Source organism: Chiloscyllium plagiosum, unplaced genomic scaffold, assembly GCF_037043375.1.
Source record: "Chiloscyllium plagiosum isolate Xiang-an unplaced genomic scaffold, Cpla_swu_hap1 HiC_scaffold_4, whole genome shotgun sequence".
In the NCBI taxonomy this organism is placed as follows: domain Eukaryota; kingdom Metazoa; phylum Chordata; class Chondrichthyes; order Orectolobiformes; family Hemiscylliidae; genus Chiloscyllium; species Chiloscyllium plagiosum.
The window spans coordinates 107,755,277-107,772,021 of NW_028270142.1; the positions used below are offsets into that span (position 1 = coordinate 107,755,277).

Consider the following 16,745-nt stretch of genomic DNA (forward strand, 5'->3'; position numbering starts at 1 on the left):
TGATAAGGTCCTGACTGACATTCTTAAATCTATGAAATGTAATATACTCTGCAATGTTACCCACTTATACTCAGGCAGAATGTTATTATTTTGGAGTTTGAACGTTTTGAAAGCATTGTTAGTTAAATAGGGAGTTATTAGTCAGTAAATTTAAGCAATCGAATATATTTGAAATCGATCCTAACGTCTAGGGGAAGAAAGAAACGTTACTTTATGTTTGAAGCGAAACGTAACCAGTTGATGTTTTGGACGGCTGGGCGCTAGGACCTAGTGCACTACGAGCCGGGAGGAGGGAGGGGTTGCGAGCTACGAGCTTAAAAAGGCATCCGCCCGGATACAGGAGGCTAACTGCAGCAGCAGGCAGCTTTCAGGGTGAAGGGGGTACACTGTGTCGTCGGAAGGAACTGACGAAGTGAGTGATCCAGAATGAGTCCTGGGAAACCCCTATTGTTTGCATTTTGCTGTGTCTAATAGCCTGAGACTTGACGTTCCAAATCAGACATTATTTGTCCTGTAGAAAGTGCTGTGTTGATTTCAACAGCGAATTGCATTGATAGCATTTTAACCATCGTGTTTGGAGAAGCTCGCATCCTTTTCTGGTAAGAGCATTATTTTTAATACACTTACTCTATTGCACTTATCTGATGGATTGCATATGTTCCAGCGAATACACTGTGTTGAATGTTGCAGCGACCAAAGTGCTAATGGCTCAGAGTTATCTCGCAATCGCTTCAGCGTGTGTCCAACTGTGGGTCAGATGGAATGGCAGTTAAAAAATTCAAACAGGATCACACCAGTTTTTGTTTTGTATTTCATCTTTCAAAAGGCGGAAGCAATAGAATAATTCAGAAAAGGCCGATCAGGCTGGAACCGTTAAGCCTCTCTCCACAGATGCTGCCAGACCTGCTGAGTTTCTCTCGCACTCTGTTTGTTTTAGGATTCCAACGCCCGATGTACTTTGCCTTTAACAGAATAATTAATTATTTCTTGATGTGGTCATTGTGGTTTTGAATTAGTTGTTTTGATGTGAATTCATTGTGAAAACGTGCACTGTTTCAGTTCTGAAGAAGTCGAAGACTTGAAACATTGACTGTGTTTCTCCCCTTCTCAAACGTTACCAGATCTGTTGAGTTTCCACCAACTTCAGTTGGTACGTCAGTATTGGTCTTAATTAAGGAAACATAAATACGTTGGAAACTGTTCATAGAAAATGTACTAAATTAACATTTTGGCTAGATTTGGCGAGGCTGAGGAAAAGCTGACAGCACAGGCATGTATCCTTGAAGGGTAAGTTGATTTGGTTGAAACTTACAAAAGTTTTATGGAGTCATACATCACAGAAACAGACCCTTCAGTCCAACCCGTCCATGCCGACCAGATATCCCAACCCAATCTAGTCCCATCTGCCAGCACCCGGCCCATATCCCTCCAAACCCTTCCCATTCATATACCCATCCAAATGCCTTTTAAATAATGCAATTGTACCAGCCTCCAACACTTCCTCTGGCAGCTCATCCCATACACGTACCACCCTCTGCATGAAAAAAGCTGCCCCCTAGTTCTCTTTTATATTTTTTCCCTCTCACCCTAAACCTCTGCCCTCTAGTGCTGGTCTCCCGCACCCCAGGAAAAAGACTTTGTCTATTTATCCTATCCATATGCCTCATGATTATATAAACCTCTATAAGGTCTCTCCTCAACCTGCGATGCTCCAGGGAAAAACGGCCCCAGCCTATTAAGCCTCTCCCTATAGCTCAAATCCTCCAACCCTGGGAACATCCTTGTAAATCTTTGCTGAATCCTTTCAAGTTTCACAACATCCTTCCGATGGGAAGGAGACCAGAATTGCATGCAATATTCGAAAAGTGGCCCAATCAATGACCTGTACAGCCACAACATGACCTCCCAACTCCTGTACTCAATGCTCTGACCAATAAAGGAAAGTATACCAAACGCCTTCTTCACTATCCTATCTACCTGCGACACTATTTTCAAGGAGCTACGAACCTGCACTCCAAGGTCTCTTTGTTCAGCTCCCTAGGACCTTACCATTAAGTGTATAAGTCCTGCTAAGATTTGCTTTCCCAAAATGCAGCACCTTACCTTTTATCTAAATTAAACTCTATCTTCCACTCGTCAGCCCACGGGCCCATCTGATCAAGATCCCGTTGTACTCTGAGGTAACCCTCTTCGCTGTTTCAACTCATCCACCCTTGGGGAAACACCTTTGCTATTTACCTTCACTATGCCCCTATAATCCTCTAATTTACATCAATTTGCCCTCAACTTCCTGTGCTCCAGTGAAAACCATCCCAGCCTCTCCTTATAATTCAAGCCGTCCACTCTTGGCAACATCCTTGTAAATCTTTTTTGAATCCTCTCCAATTTAATAATATCCTTCCTATGGCAGGGCTATCAGAACTGTGCACAGTATGCCAAATGTGGCCTCACCAATGTCCTGTGCAACCTTTACATGACATCCCAACTTCTATACTCAATGGTCTGAACAATGAAGGCAAGTGTGCTAACTGCCACCTTAACCACCCTGTCTATCTGTGATGCAACTTTCAAAGGAGAATGCACCTGAACCCATAGGTCTCTGTTTGACAACACTATCCATGTGAAAAGGATGTTTCTTCTGCTGGGATAATCTAAAACTAGGGGCCACTCTTTGAAAATTAAGAGTCATCGCATAAGGCAGTAATGCAGAGAGATTTAGCTCACTGTGGCTCGTGAGTCTTTTGAACTCTTCCTGAAAAGGCAGTGTTTGAATATCTTAAAGGCAGAGGTTCATGATAAGGGGACAAAAGCGATTTAAGTGGGCAAGAATGTGGATTTGGGGTTAAGATCAGATCTGCTTTGATGTTGTTGAATGGTGGAGCACACTGAGGGTTTGATTAGCTTACTCCTGTTTGTAGTTACTATGTTTGTACTCTCAGCACCTACAGTATTTTATCTTATTTTATTACACTATCTTTGTTTGTGACTTTGCAACTTTCCACTTGTAATGTTTCCCCAGTTTGGGGGTGGTTGGGGGGGGCGGGGGGGAGAACACAGGGAAATTGAATGAATCGATATGAGATGTCAATTAATGAATCTGTTTTGTCAATATCAGCACAACAGCAACAGATGTGCAAATGGCAACATCATCCAAACATGTTTTGGGCAAGCATACCTGAAATATTTGCCAGGCCAGGAAGACTCATTTTGCTCAGTCCATATGCTAAATATCCCCAGTTCCTTCAGATTGGGAAGTATTATGCTTTTGTTGAACAGTTGCTGGGGATGACCAGGAGCAAATAATGTCTGATGTTTACAGGCATGTCCAGGCGGCAGAACAATAGACTGTGGATTTGAACTTGTGGAGTGGAAAAGATGTGGGCAGACAGGAGAGCACGGTCCTAGCATGGGAGGAGATAACATGGTCGAACTGATTGACAGAACATGCAGAAAGTGCCTATTAGCCTGTTGCTCATATTTTCTATGTTCCCACATTTCAAGGGAGTTTACATGGATGTCCCAGAAGGAGGACGTGGTGATACCTGTTCATTGAGATTATTAAAAAAATCAGGCAGGTAGTGCCTGTAGTAGTGCTGTTAGCAACACAGGATTAAAATGACCCTGATAAGCATCGTGCTGTAAGCCAGTATGCTGTCAGAAGCTTTAGTTATGCTGCTGTATAGATAGAGGTGAGGTCCTTGAAATTACACCATATTATGAGCAAACTAACATTTTGGCGTGTCGTGGAAGACAACCTTACCACCTTTCTGCATCATGCTCTTCAAAATATCTTGGATTTTTCTGAAGATTTCCACCCAATGCATTACTTGGTTAAGCTGCTGAACAGGGTGCTTTAAGTTGAATATTGTATGCTCCTTTAAAACAAGTGTATCATTGGTCACAGGTGAGGTGCCGGAAGACTGGAGGTTGGCAAACATGCCACTGTTTTAAGAAGGGTGGTAAAGACAAGCCAGGGAACTATAGACTGGTGAGCCTGACCTCAGTGGTGGGTAAGTTGTTGGAGGGAATCCTGAAGGACAGGATGTACATGTATTTGGAAAGACAAAAACTGATTAGGGATAGTTAACATGCCTTCGTGCATGGGAAATCATGTCTCTCGAACTTGATTGAGTCTTTTGAAGAAGTAACAAAGAGGATTGAGGGAAGAGTGGTAGATGTGATCCATATGGACTTCAGAAAGGCACTCGAGGTTCCCCATGGGAGGCTGATTAGCAAGGTTAGATCTCTCGGAATACAGGGAGAACTAGCCATTTGGATACAGAACTGGCTCAAAGGTAGAAGACAGAGGGTGGTGGTTGAGGGTTGTTTTTCAGACTGGAGGCCTGTGACCAGTGGAGTGCCACAAGGATCGGTGCTGGGTCCTCTACTTTTTGTCATTTACATAAATTATTTGGATGCGAGCATTAGAGATACAGTTAGTAAGTTTGCAGATGACACTAAAATTGGAGGTGTAGTGGACAGCGAAGAGGGTTACCTCCAATTACAATAGGATCTTGACCAGATGGGCCAATGGGCTGAGAAATAGCAGATGGAGTTTAATTCAGATAAATGTGAGGTGCTGCATTTTGGGAAAGCAAAGCTTAGCAGGACTTAAATGCTAAATGGTAAGGTGCAAGGGATTGTTGCTGAACAAAGACCTTGGAATGCAGGTTCATAGCTCCTTGAGTGGAGTTGCAGGTAGAGAGGATAGTGAAGAAGGCGTTTGGTATGCTTTCTTTTTATTGGTCAGAGTATTGAGTACAGCAGTTGGAAGGTCATGTTGCGGCTGTACAGGACATTGGTTAGGCCACTGTTGGAATATTGCGTGCAATTCTGGTCTCCTTCGTATTGGAAAGTTATTGTGAAACTTGAAAGGGTTCAGAAGATTTACAAGGATGTTGCCAGGGTTGGAGGATTTGAGCTGTAGGGAGAGGCTGAACAGGCTGGGGCTGTTTTCCCTGGAGCGTCAGAGGCTGAGGGGTGACCTTATAGAGGTTTACAAAATTGAGGAGCATGGCTAGGGTAAATGGGCAAAGTCTTTTCCCTGGGGTCGGGCAGTCCAGAACTAGAGGGCATAGGTTTAGGGTAAGAGGGGAAAGATATAAAAGAGACCTAAGGGTCAACTTTTTCACAGAGGGTGGTATGTGTATGGAATGAGCTGCCAGAGGATGTGGTGGAGGCTGTTACAATTGCAACATTTAAGAGGCATTTGGATGGGTATATGAATAGGAAGGGTTTGGAGGGATATGGGCCGGGTGCTGGCAGGTGGGACTAGAATGGGTTGGGATATCTGGTCGGCATGGACGGGTTGGACCGAAGGGTCTGTTTCCGTGATGTACATCTCTATGACTCTCTATAAGTCCTTGAATTACTCAGCTGGTCTGGCAGCTTTTATGGAGAAAGCATCAGGAATGTTTCTGGTCGATGACCTTTCATAAAGCATGAATCTGTAGATAAAACCCATTTCATTCATTATGGTTTGTTTTTGTACTAAATTCCCATGCCTTTTTTCTTGACAATTATTAAATAATTGAAGAATATTTTGTAAAAACAAAGCGAAGAATTTTCGCAAAGATATGATGGCAAGCATTTTTACCTATCTAATGACAAATCGAAAATGTAGGAAATATGTAAAAAGGTACCAATATCTTAAAGAAGCAGGGTAACCTTTCAGCTGTTAATCTCTCATCAAAAGTGGGTCGAGACCCCAATAGTTGATCAGTCTTTTGTGGTTGTGGATGCTGATGTCTACTGTGTCTTTACTACTGTACAAATGTACCTAATAATGAACACATTAACAATTGTGCATGGGAAGTTTTCAAGGTAATTGATTGAGCTTCTGGCAGTTCCTGAAGCATATATATTACAGCCTTTTGTAATATGTCATAATATGCCATAACCACTATTGGATAGACAGGAGAAGATGAAATTATAATTCTTGTTTATACATTGCAGGGGTGTAACAAATATATATTTTCAAACAATAAAAGTGCTGTGTGTTGTTGTAGAACTTATATTTGCTGTTCAATTCTTAATTTCTTTCTTTTAGTTAGTTCTTCCTCTCTACATTGCAGAATTGCTGAACAGGGCAGAAACTGAGCTGTTTCCGGTGCTAACCACAGAATTCATCTTGTATTTGTGATGGAGGTTTAAATTTGAAAATAAACAACCTGAATCTGTTTTAACATGTTGAAGTACAAGGTCTTTCAAAGAAACTCCCATTGCAGGGATTGATTTCTTTTAAGTTCTCCATTGTCTTTGTTCAGTGGTGAAAGAATTTTCTAATATTCTTTATCAGCACATCTGGCAGAGTGAAATCAGCCCAGTCACCCACAGGATAGTTGTTATGCATATCCCTCGCTGTTTTGAAGCAACTTTTGAAAGAAAGCAGCTTTAGTGTTCCAGACAATTTCCTTCGCAATCGATTTCACTTTAGCTTTTTTTTTAATTACAATGACATATCACTTTCTCCTGAATTTTCAATATTTTGCCCACAGTTGGAAGCCATGCTCTGCCTGAAAATAACGCGGCAAACAAAATAAACTCCTGTTTTCTAAGTTTTTGAAAAATTATCTCTCTTCTTAATTCACATTCTAATTCTCTAAGGATTGTTAACTGTAGTTAATGCCTTGATACCACAATGGTGAAAGGCAAGTCCTGAGATCTATCATAGCCAGTAAGGATATTGACCCCACACTTCTGGTGTTCTTCTGCACCATACTCAAGCCACCTAGAAAACTGAATTAACTGGACCGACCCCGAGAAGTAATACCATTGTTAGAACATCCAGATACAACGAGATGTAGCAGTCAGAAATACATATGAACCATGAGAGGTGACACCTCTCCCCTTGAAGTTCTATTGTTGAATCCCATACTAGCAACATCAGAGGGTTACCATTGACCAGAACCTGAGCTGGGCTAGCAGTATAAACATATGGCTAGTTTAATGAGTAGGTCAGAAGCTAGGAATTTTGTGGTGAGCAATTCACCTCCTGAAGCCTCAAAGCTCATCCACCGCTTCCAAGGCACAAGTCAGGAGTGTAATAGAATATACTCCACTTGCCTGGATGGGTGCAGCACCAGCAACCTTCCAGAGGCTTGAGATGATTCCAGAACAAAGCAGCCCACTTGGTTGGCACCACATTCACCTCCTTCAACAGTCATTCCCTCCATCACTAGTATGCAATGGCAGTAGCACGTACCATCTACAAGATGATCTGCATCAAGCCATCACAGTTGCTTCGCCTTCTATACCTATAACATCTGTCACCTAGAAAAACTAGGACAGCAAATGCATTGGGGCACTACCACACAGAGAATGGGGTTGGAAGGGTGCACACGGACCCACTAACTGGGGCCCCAAAAGACACACAGCATCTTACTTTGCCCTCCATTGTAGTTCCTTTTGTCTCCGAGTGAACATCCTCTAACTCCCCTCCTAACAGCAATGCCCACTCACAAGGAAAGCAGTGGTTGGAGAAGGAAGCTCAACACAACCTTCTTCAGGATAGTTAGGGATGGACAATACAAACTAGCAATTCCCCAATCTTGTAGACGAGTAAAATAAAAATGCCCATTCAGTTGGTTGGCCTGTTTGTATGGTTTGGTGTAAGAAAGATGCCTGAATTATTAGGGACCACTAATTGATCACCAGTAACCATAAAGTCTGAAAGTGTGTTTTGTCCTGAATTTTCAAGTCTGTTTCAATGTCCATGGTGATTCTGACCATCTATAAAGTTATATTTCTAAAGGGGTTTTTCTGTGTTTTAAGATGCTGCCGGAGAGTGGTGACACTACACAACACTCTTCACTGTATTTCGTAACAAGGTACACATGACAATCTAAAATTGGTCTTGCAGTCCAGAAATGTTGCCTTTACCTGAGCCCACTAATTGTTGTGGCCTATGGAGCTTTCACTTTGAAATGCAAACCAGTAGATACTCTTATCAAACCAATACCTAACGCACTCCTATCAAATTCCTTTCTTCAGATTTTTAAGGAGAGTTAGGATAAGCGGTTTAAATAAATGCCAGATAAAAGCATATGATATGACTACATTCACATGATAGCATTACTCAGAATAATGTTTAGATTGTGAGGTTATTTTTCTGATTTAGACTTTATTGCATAATAAACAAGGGCAGGAAATTGTTAAAGTAACTGTTAGTAAGAGATTGTCAGGAAATGCAGAAGCTAAACTCAAAGAACTTAGACTTGTGCTTGTTTATTCCAGTAAAATTGTCCACCACCAAATTTTGAGTTTGGGGTTTGGAATCTGTGGATCGGGGCTCAGAGTTTGGGGGCCCTGGCCTCTGCACCTGTTTGCCATCACATACCATTCCTGCAGCAAACTGCCGGCCAGGAACCCTGAACGCTCTTCCACTTCCAGTTCCCAACCCGTGACTAAACATACAGCTTCATGTGACTGTGTCTTCGATGCAAGACCAGTTATAGAGATAGTTTGCGATAATTTTACTTTAGGTGTTCTTTAGTTTTGCTGTCAATGATTGTCACTGGGGGACAAGAAAAATGCTAGACTATATGAAGTGATTGGATGTGTTGAATATTTTCTCCAATTCAGTTTAAGATTGTATGGAAACATTAGTTTGCTGCATTTTACCAATGCTTTCTGCATTGTACAGGGAGAGTAAGTGATTTATTGGAGCAAGCAAGTTCATTCAGAACCTCTTGGAAAACATAACTGCCATTGGTTTTGAGATTCTTTTTTCCCTGCAAGACAGCTATACTTGGGCAGCAAATTGGTGCTAAAAGTAGAATTCTATGATGTGTGCTACAAGATGTGCCATATACACCTTCATATAATCTTCTCTAACCTTTTTTTATATCCCTGGTTTTCTCAGTGGAAAGTTCAGGCAAATATCATTGTTTATGACTGCAGAAACCGCCCAGAAGACCTCTTAACTAAAAGTTTTTGCTCCTTGCCAAATCATACCGCAATATGTTGAATGTTGATGACTTTTCACAAGCTTTACACCAGTGCTTCTCAAACCTTTCTTTCTGTAACCCCATTTTGTGGTTTGAAAATTGATGGGATGCCTCCATGAGAACAATGAGAGCAGGAGAGTAACTGTATAATTGGTCAGAGCTCCACATGGCCATTGCTGCCTCCGAGATCCCACTCGGGGGAACAATGGTTTATTGGCTGGGCATCTGTCAATGGATTATATTGTGCTAAATACCTCAATGTGGCTTTAAACATTAACCTGCAGCTACATTTTGCACAGCTTTTCAAAGAGATGGGATGGCAAATGGCAAACCTAGTAATCAAAACATTAGCCATTGAGGTTCATGTAAAGTTTCTGCACCTGAAGATGAGAGCACTGTAATGGTGATAGTCAGGCTGGTTGTGTTTATTTGGTCCATACACACATTCAGTAATTATTGCAGACTAATCCGGGACAGAAGTAGTTAGCTCTGGCAGACAAATGTCTGAAACGTAAATCCAGTGCCCAAGATGAGCTGCAGCTGCCTGATGTTAAATCTTTTGAGGATCAGCAAACTCTGGTATTTCTAAAAAGGCAATTAGACATTGAGAAAATGCTCCCCCTCTATGGGGAGACTAAAACCAGGGTCCAGAAATAGGAGATCATAATTAATAAACTCAATGGGAAGCTCTTTACTCAGAGGGTGGTTAGAATGTGAAACCTCATATCAGTTTACATGTTGTGACGCTAACTATTACCAACTTGTGGGTCTGGGTAGTTTGTTGCCACCATCACCTTTCTTGACCAGGTCTAAGGACCTACTTGGTTTTTGATGTAGGGCAAAGCCACTAGTGAATCTGAACAACTGGAAGCTGTTTTTAAAGAAAAAAAGAATCCGGTTAATTGCATGAAAGCAACAAGGGGATATAATTTTAAGGTGAGAGGAGGAAGATTTGAAAGGAAAGTGAGGGGCAATCTTTTCACACATTATTTGATATGTGGATTGAGCGGCCAGAGGAAGTGGTAGATGCAGGTACAGTTACAACATTGAAAAGACATTTGGACAGGTGCATGAATTGGAACAGTTTCGAGGAATATGGGTCAAACACAGGCAAATGGAACTAGTTTAGTTTGAGGAACCTGGTTCAACCTGCATGAGTTGTTTCTGTGTTGTATGACTCTAAGTTACGTCCATGAGACAGATATTTGACTGAATCTCATGGATCTTTTTCAGCCAAATTCAAATTGCACCAAGGCTTTTGGAAGCCAAGGTCTAGCCAGTTTTATCACCATATCTTCCCAAACTCACCTCATTTAATTTCTGACTATAACCCTGTGGCATCTCCACTGTTCAGTTTGGCCTCATCTTACCGTGCACTGTTTCCAGAACAACTCGCCACTTAACAGATACTTGGGGAAATCCCACCAGTATCCAGGGCACCTGTGCCATCTTTGACAACCCATGGTGCATCCAGGACAAACATTGACAGTCTGGAGCTGCCCTGCACAACTCCTGGTATTTGCCTATACATGGCAATGAGGGTGAACTCTGTGCCCGGCTATGTGGGCAGGATCCTGAAGGTCCTGCAAGATGAGGCTATGCAAAGATGAGATCACAATGCCAGATCATGCTGACCTTGGCGAAGACTCCCATCTAGGTCAGTGCAGTCTCACCTTCCTCTGGAGGCATGACCAGCATTGTAGGAAGAAGCTCAGCGTCCATCTACACTCTGCCATGGTAAGTACCGCCATCTTCTCTCTGAGACCTCATACTCATTCTATCTCTCCCACTTTACTCTGCTCCCATTGAGGCTCATGCTCCTGCTACAACCTGCTACATCTTGACTCACTCACTCACTCACTCTTTCCCAGCCCAACTCTTGACAGCAGTACCCTGCCCATCCTCTACACTTCCCACTCACTCAATCAAGAAACTTCCCCAACTCTGACAAAAGTAACAGCTGTGCCACCCATGTCCATCTTCCTTAGTGCCAGGGCCCTGCTCATTCTGAAAGGAAAACAGGCCCAGTAGACTAGAAAGATTCAAGATGACTGGTGGGCTGCCCGATGTTTAGCTCCTCGCCCATTATGAGGACTCTCTATCTGACCCAAGCAGGGCCTGGACTGGTATCCGAGGCTGTCCATGACTTGCTGTTCGTGGACTCCCTGAATGAATGTTATCCTCCTGACTTGAATGAGGCATGCTGACCCCCATGACAAACGTCCTGGCTTTGTTTGTGTGAAACAGCAAGATATAACAGGAGCGAGATGAACCTGGGTGTCTCTGCCTGAGGGGACAATGCATGGTAATGCAAGGTAGGGATGCTGTGAGTATCCAGGTAGCTAGTTTCACATTAACCTGCTCTGATTTGTTATTACATCCACCTTGAACAGGTGGGACTGGAAGCCAAGACTCCTGGTTCGGAGGTAGGGGCACTAGCACTGCACCAAAGAGCCCTTGTGAGTATCCAGGTAGGGCTAAGAGTGACTGTTCACTATGACAGCAAGCAAAAAACCTCACCATGCAGCCCAGTGGCAGTCTATGAGCTGGGTGTGAGCCTGAGTGCACAGTGTCCTTGTTGCAGCATTACACTGATTACTGCCAGTGCAGCCTGAGGTGCAGCACCATGGATCAGAAGTACATGGTATGTGGATCAAAGGTGCCCCATGAGGGTTCTTAGATGCTGGCTGTTCGATGTCAATGGATATGGGGTTCACGTGGCCCGAGCCCATGGAGTGTACCCTGAGATGTTGTTACCCAGTGTCCAGTATGGCAGCAGTTGAGAGCAATCAGCAAGCTGAATTTGCCTGGCATCTGTATTGGTTTCCTTGTTGAATTTTACCCAATGTCAAGCTTGTTTGTCAACTTGGGTAAACTGGGACACTGAATATTAGCGAAGCAGTTTGGACCATTAGTAGTGCATTTAATAATCAATAAATGCCATCAATTGGGAAATTGCTGCCATCTAGCAAACATCTTGCCATGTTATTTGTGAAAAGTGTAAAAAATGGCGCAAGTAATTTCCGACACAGACTGACACCCCTGATTATGTCGCCTGATTCTATCATAGGTCTCACCATAGTCCATGTTGTTCCGCTCCCTATAAAATTCTGCCCTATGTTGCTAATATTATTGGGGATCTGTAGCTATAAGTCTTCTTCCTACCAGCTCCTGCCTTTTCTCCAGCCAAGGCCTTAAGACCTCATCAGATTGGATGAAGCCTGATGCAGTATCCAACATTAACTCTTTTAATAATCATTACCTTATCCACTACCAACACATGGTAATGCCAAGTGCAATGTATGCATAAGGCAGAAGAGATTTGCTGTGTTCTGTTAGGGTGGCAGAAGGCTAATATAGAGCACAAACTCTACAATCTACCAACTGGGCTATGTGGCCTGTTTGTGTGATGTAAGTAATGCAATAAAACTCTGACAAAATTGTTCTGATTAACTTATTTGAACAATGTCAACATCTTACTTAAAATATGCTTTATTCATAAAATTTGTCAAAAGAACCATTTCAATCTGAATACTGGAGAAATTCTATGAAAATTCGATCTGCATGTTTGTAACAGTCTTCATTTTCATAAAAACATAAATATTTCATAAATTCTTCTTCATCTGGTACGTCGCCCAAGGGCACATCAGAGGAAGTGCAATAAATATTTTCTAGGCAACACTCTGCCTCGGCAGAGATGCCTCTGCACTTTCAATACTCAGCTACAACATTTCCGACAATCTTCATGGATTTATGCATCTGCGCATTTCCCCAGTTGTCACTCAGCCATGCACCAATTGGTAATTGACTTTAATGTTACAAAAGTTGCCTCTTTCATGCTTCAAAACTTTTCAGTCCGGTTTGGAGGGGTATTCACTTGTATAGGAGCAGCCGTTCCTGTGCTAACAATTCCCAAAGTGATCAGCCAATGAGCGCAGAAGGGAAAAAACCATCTGAATGAGCTAATCTGTAAGAGGAGGTTCAATTAAATGAGCATGATTTGAAGATGCCGGTGTTGGACTGGGGTGTACAAAGTTAAAAATCACACAACACCAGGTTACAGTCCAACAGGTTTAATTGGAAGCACACTAGCTTTCAGAGCGACGCTCCTTCATCAGGTGATTGAAATATTCACCTGATGAAGGAGCGTCGCTCCGAAAGCTAGTGTGCTTCCAATTAAACCTGTTGGACTCTAACCTGGTGTTGTGTGATTTTTAACAATTAAATGGGTGTCATGAATCTTTTGAAAGGAGAACATTTGAATAGTGGGCTGGAGGTGGAGGTGGAGGGAGACCCACTATCCACTGAGAAGTATGGTTCTTTGTGTTAGCATTGGTTTCACCCCTGTGAAAATGAATTGTGAAAAATGAGTGACTTGTGAAGATTTGATTCTGGTTTGAATATTAGAAGTTGGCAGCATTATAACGAGTTAAAGGTTCTAAAGCAAACAGATCACAACATATTTCTTTTGAAGTAGAGTCAGAGTTGTAAGGCATGGAACACACCTTTGGCCCAACTTGTCCATACCAACTAGATATTCTAAATTAATCTTCTCCAATTTACCAGCATTTGACCCTCATGATGCTGCCAACTGTTAAAATTAATAACAAGAAGAAACTGCTTTCAAATTGTGACTGGAGTAAGGGCTGACCAAAACAGAACGTGAACTTGAAATGACCTCCTGCTGTCTGCACAGTTTTGGATGTGGCAGCTGTTGTCTGAAAGGAAATGATCATGGAGAACTTATCTCTGTGTAGTTCATGCTCTATAAATAAAAAAACATGTTAACTATTACGGAATGGAGAGTGGTTATCCTGTGCTGAAAGGCATCTGGCTGTACATCACTGAAGGGCTAGTAACTAAGACTGAAATATCAGTCTCAAGTTACTCTGTTTTTAAAGCTGTATGCCAGTCACTTGGAAGATTATAGGAATGTCATCCAGTCTGCAAACAACGTGGAATTATAGATTTAAAAAGTACATTGGATTACACTGAACTGACCATCCAGTCCCCCTGATCCATATCAGTGTATATAATCCAAATGAGCTTCCTCCTTTTCTTCAATATTTAACCCAATGGTATCTCCTTCTATTAAATTCTTAACAAATACTTCCAGCTTTCTCTTATGAGGTTTCTTAACTATTTGCCTTAATGACTATAGCGAATTCCACATTTTAATGATGGTTTGGGTAAAGCCATTCCTTTTGGATTAATTTTCTTATTTGTGGTCCCTAGTTGTTTTCACTTGTAAATGGAGATGTCTTCTCTGTATTTGCCTTGTCAAACTACTTAATTTTAAAGGCATCCATCAGCTCAGGCTTACAGTTGGGACTATTTCATACTGTAGGCTTGTGGGATTGTCTCAGGCTGATCTATTGTACAGCTGTAGTGGAGGGCTGGCCAATAGGCTGCTGATCTGGCAGCCTTGACCTCGAGGCTTCTGCTTCACTTACATCTGCTGGATGACTATAGGATGTCCGAAAGTATCCCAGTGCACAACACCAAGAGTTTTGGCACAGCAAGGTGCAACAGAGCTGCCGCCAAGATGGAAGTGAAGCCATGGAGGGTGCATGCCCTAGTGTGACAGTGATCCAGCATTGCTGCCCCTCCTAATTCTGGACTTGACTCTGATGGATCTGTTCTTTACCAATGCCTCTAGAATTGAATGACCAGTCGCCCCTCACTGTGTAGGCTGAAGCAGTCAACATGACCGTTTAAAATGGTGATGATACTAAACTTAGCAGGGTGACAATCACATTAAAATAGATGGATCTTATGATTAGATTCCCTACAGTGTGGGAACAGGCCCTTCGGTCCAACCAGTCCACACTGACCCTCCGAGTAACCCAGAGAAAACCCACGCAGACAGTTACCCAAGGTTGGAATTGAACCTGGTGCTGTGAGGCCGCAGTGCTAACCACTGCCACCGTGCCCATCATCTCTCAAAGCTATCAAACCTTTTTACCTAATTGTAGGGAATTATAACTTTGGTATTAAATGGGTGGTATCAAATTGACTACGCGTTTTTAAATCTCCCTTTTTGACTTCAGTGGCTATGAATGGACATTGGAAGTGAGGATTGCAGATTGCAGAGTCAGCAAGTGTGGTGCTGGAAAAGTACAGCAAGACAGGCAGCATCCAAAGAGCAGGAAAATCGACGTTTCGAGCATAAGCTCTTCATCAGGAATGTTGGGCGGCGGTGGGGGAGGGAGGCAAGGGCCCCCCGCAGAACCACCACATTAGCTTTTGCTTCAGATGTCAACTCTTCTGCCCCTTAGATGCTGCCTGAATGGACATTAATGTGTACACACTAACTGCTGAATTTGATATAACTGTTTTACATCGTCAAAGTCCAAAGGATTTCTTTTTGTGCTGATCAAAAATCAAAAACAATTCCTTTAGGACCTGATGCAAATCCATATTGTCTTCCTTCTCCCTACCCAACAACCCCCAGCTACTTCGGAGGGAATAATATCAGAAATAAACTGTAAAATCCTTTGGAAGTGCTTCAGAATTCATTCCCACTTGGGTGGATATGAGAAGCACTTCTGATCCAGGGTGGACAAAGTTTAAAAATCCTACAACACCAGGTTATAGTCCAACAGCTTCATTTGGAAGCACTAGCCTTCGGAGCGCTGCTCCTTCATCAAGTAGTCATTGAGCAGGACCATAAGACACAAAATTTATACCAAAAGATTACAATGTCAGGCAACTGAAATGATATATTGAACAAACCTGGACTTAACAATCTAGGTTTGTTCAACATATCATTTCAGTTGCATGACACTGTAATCTTTTGGTATAAATTCTGTCTTATGGTCCTGCTCCACAACCACCTGATGAAGAAGCAGTGCTCCGAAAGCTAGTGCTTCCAATTAAGCTTGTTGGATTATAACTTGGTGTTGAGATTTTTAACTTTGTCCACCCCAATCCAACATCAGCTCCTTCACACCATGATCCAGGGTTGAGCTTATGCCTATAGTTGGCCATTCTATATTCCATGATTTTTTGCCATCCTTTTTAAATCTTATTTTTACTTTTCTGATGCAACTCTGAAAAATTTAAACCAACCTGCAGCTGAGGCAGTGCTTGTTGCAACAAATGCAGATTCTGTGCAGAATGTCACCTATTGTTCTCCGTGAGCTGATATGTCCAGCCCAAGTCAACTATTTTTGTAAACAAATGTTCTTTTGTATTAGGAATCCAAAACTTCCAGAGCTCTTGCCTAGTCTTGATGCTGTGATAAAAGGTTTTGTTCAAATATGATACTTTTACTGTGAATTACTAAAGATACATCAGAACCATTTGTGTATATTTAATTTTAATTGGTCTACTCTTCATTCAGGGTTTGACTGTTGAAGATTGGACAAGCATCAGAAATGTTTCCTGCATTGTCAACTTCATTACCCGGTACAAAAATACTCATTTCACTGATCTATATATAGCAGTATTTTGTTCAGTATTTAAAGTAGCATGCATTTTCTCTATTTCACAGTTCACTTTTTTATCTCGTGTGTGTCTCACTAATATTATCTGTCTTGGTCCCTGCTTCAGATCATTTGATGCTGAAACCCTTATCCCTGTATCTGTTATCTCCGAACCAACCAGTTTACTCCTTAAGCCATTTTCATGTCTCTACCCTCTGTAGACTTGAACTCATCTAAAGCTTTTCTGCCCTATAATAGTGGCAAGTCCCATTGTCCCATCACCCCTGTGCTTGTCTCTAATTTCCAATATTCATTCTTGTGTTCAAACCCCTCTAGGTCTTCACCTCCTCTCCCTGCACTTCTGCCTTGA

General features: G+C 42.2%; 1 protein-coding gene across 3 annotated transcripts in view; it reads left to right on the top strand.

Annotated features, from left to right (window-relative positions):
• The first annotated feature begins 354 nt into the window (after positions 1 to 354).
• Positions 355 to 16,745, top strand: part of tmem71 (transmembrane protein 71) — a 54,971-nt gene continuing 38,580 nt past the window's right edge. Inside the window, exons 1-2 of one of the 3 annotated variants that reach the window (XM_087986566.1) lie at positions 355 to 599; positions 16,294 to 16,358. In XM_087986566.1, the coding sequence (XP_087842692.1) occupies positions 16,328 to 16,358 (31 nt within the window). In that variant the 5' untranslated portion in view covers positions 355 to 599; positions 16,294 to 16,327. Of the gene's footprint in view, positions 600 to 3,931; positions 4,011 to 16,293; positions 16,359 to 16,745 lie in introns of those variants that run through there. The other 2 variants (XM_087986568.1, XM_087986567.1) reach the window with 2 other exon arrangements.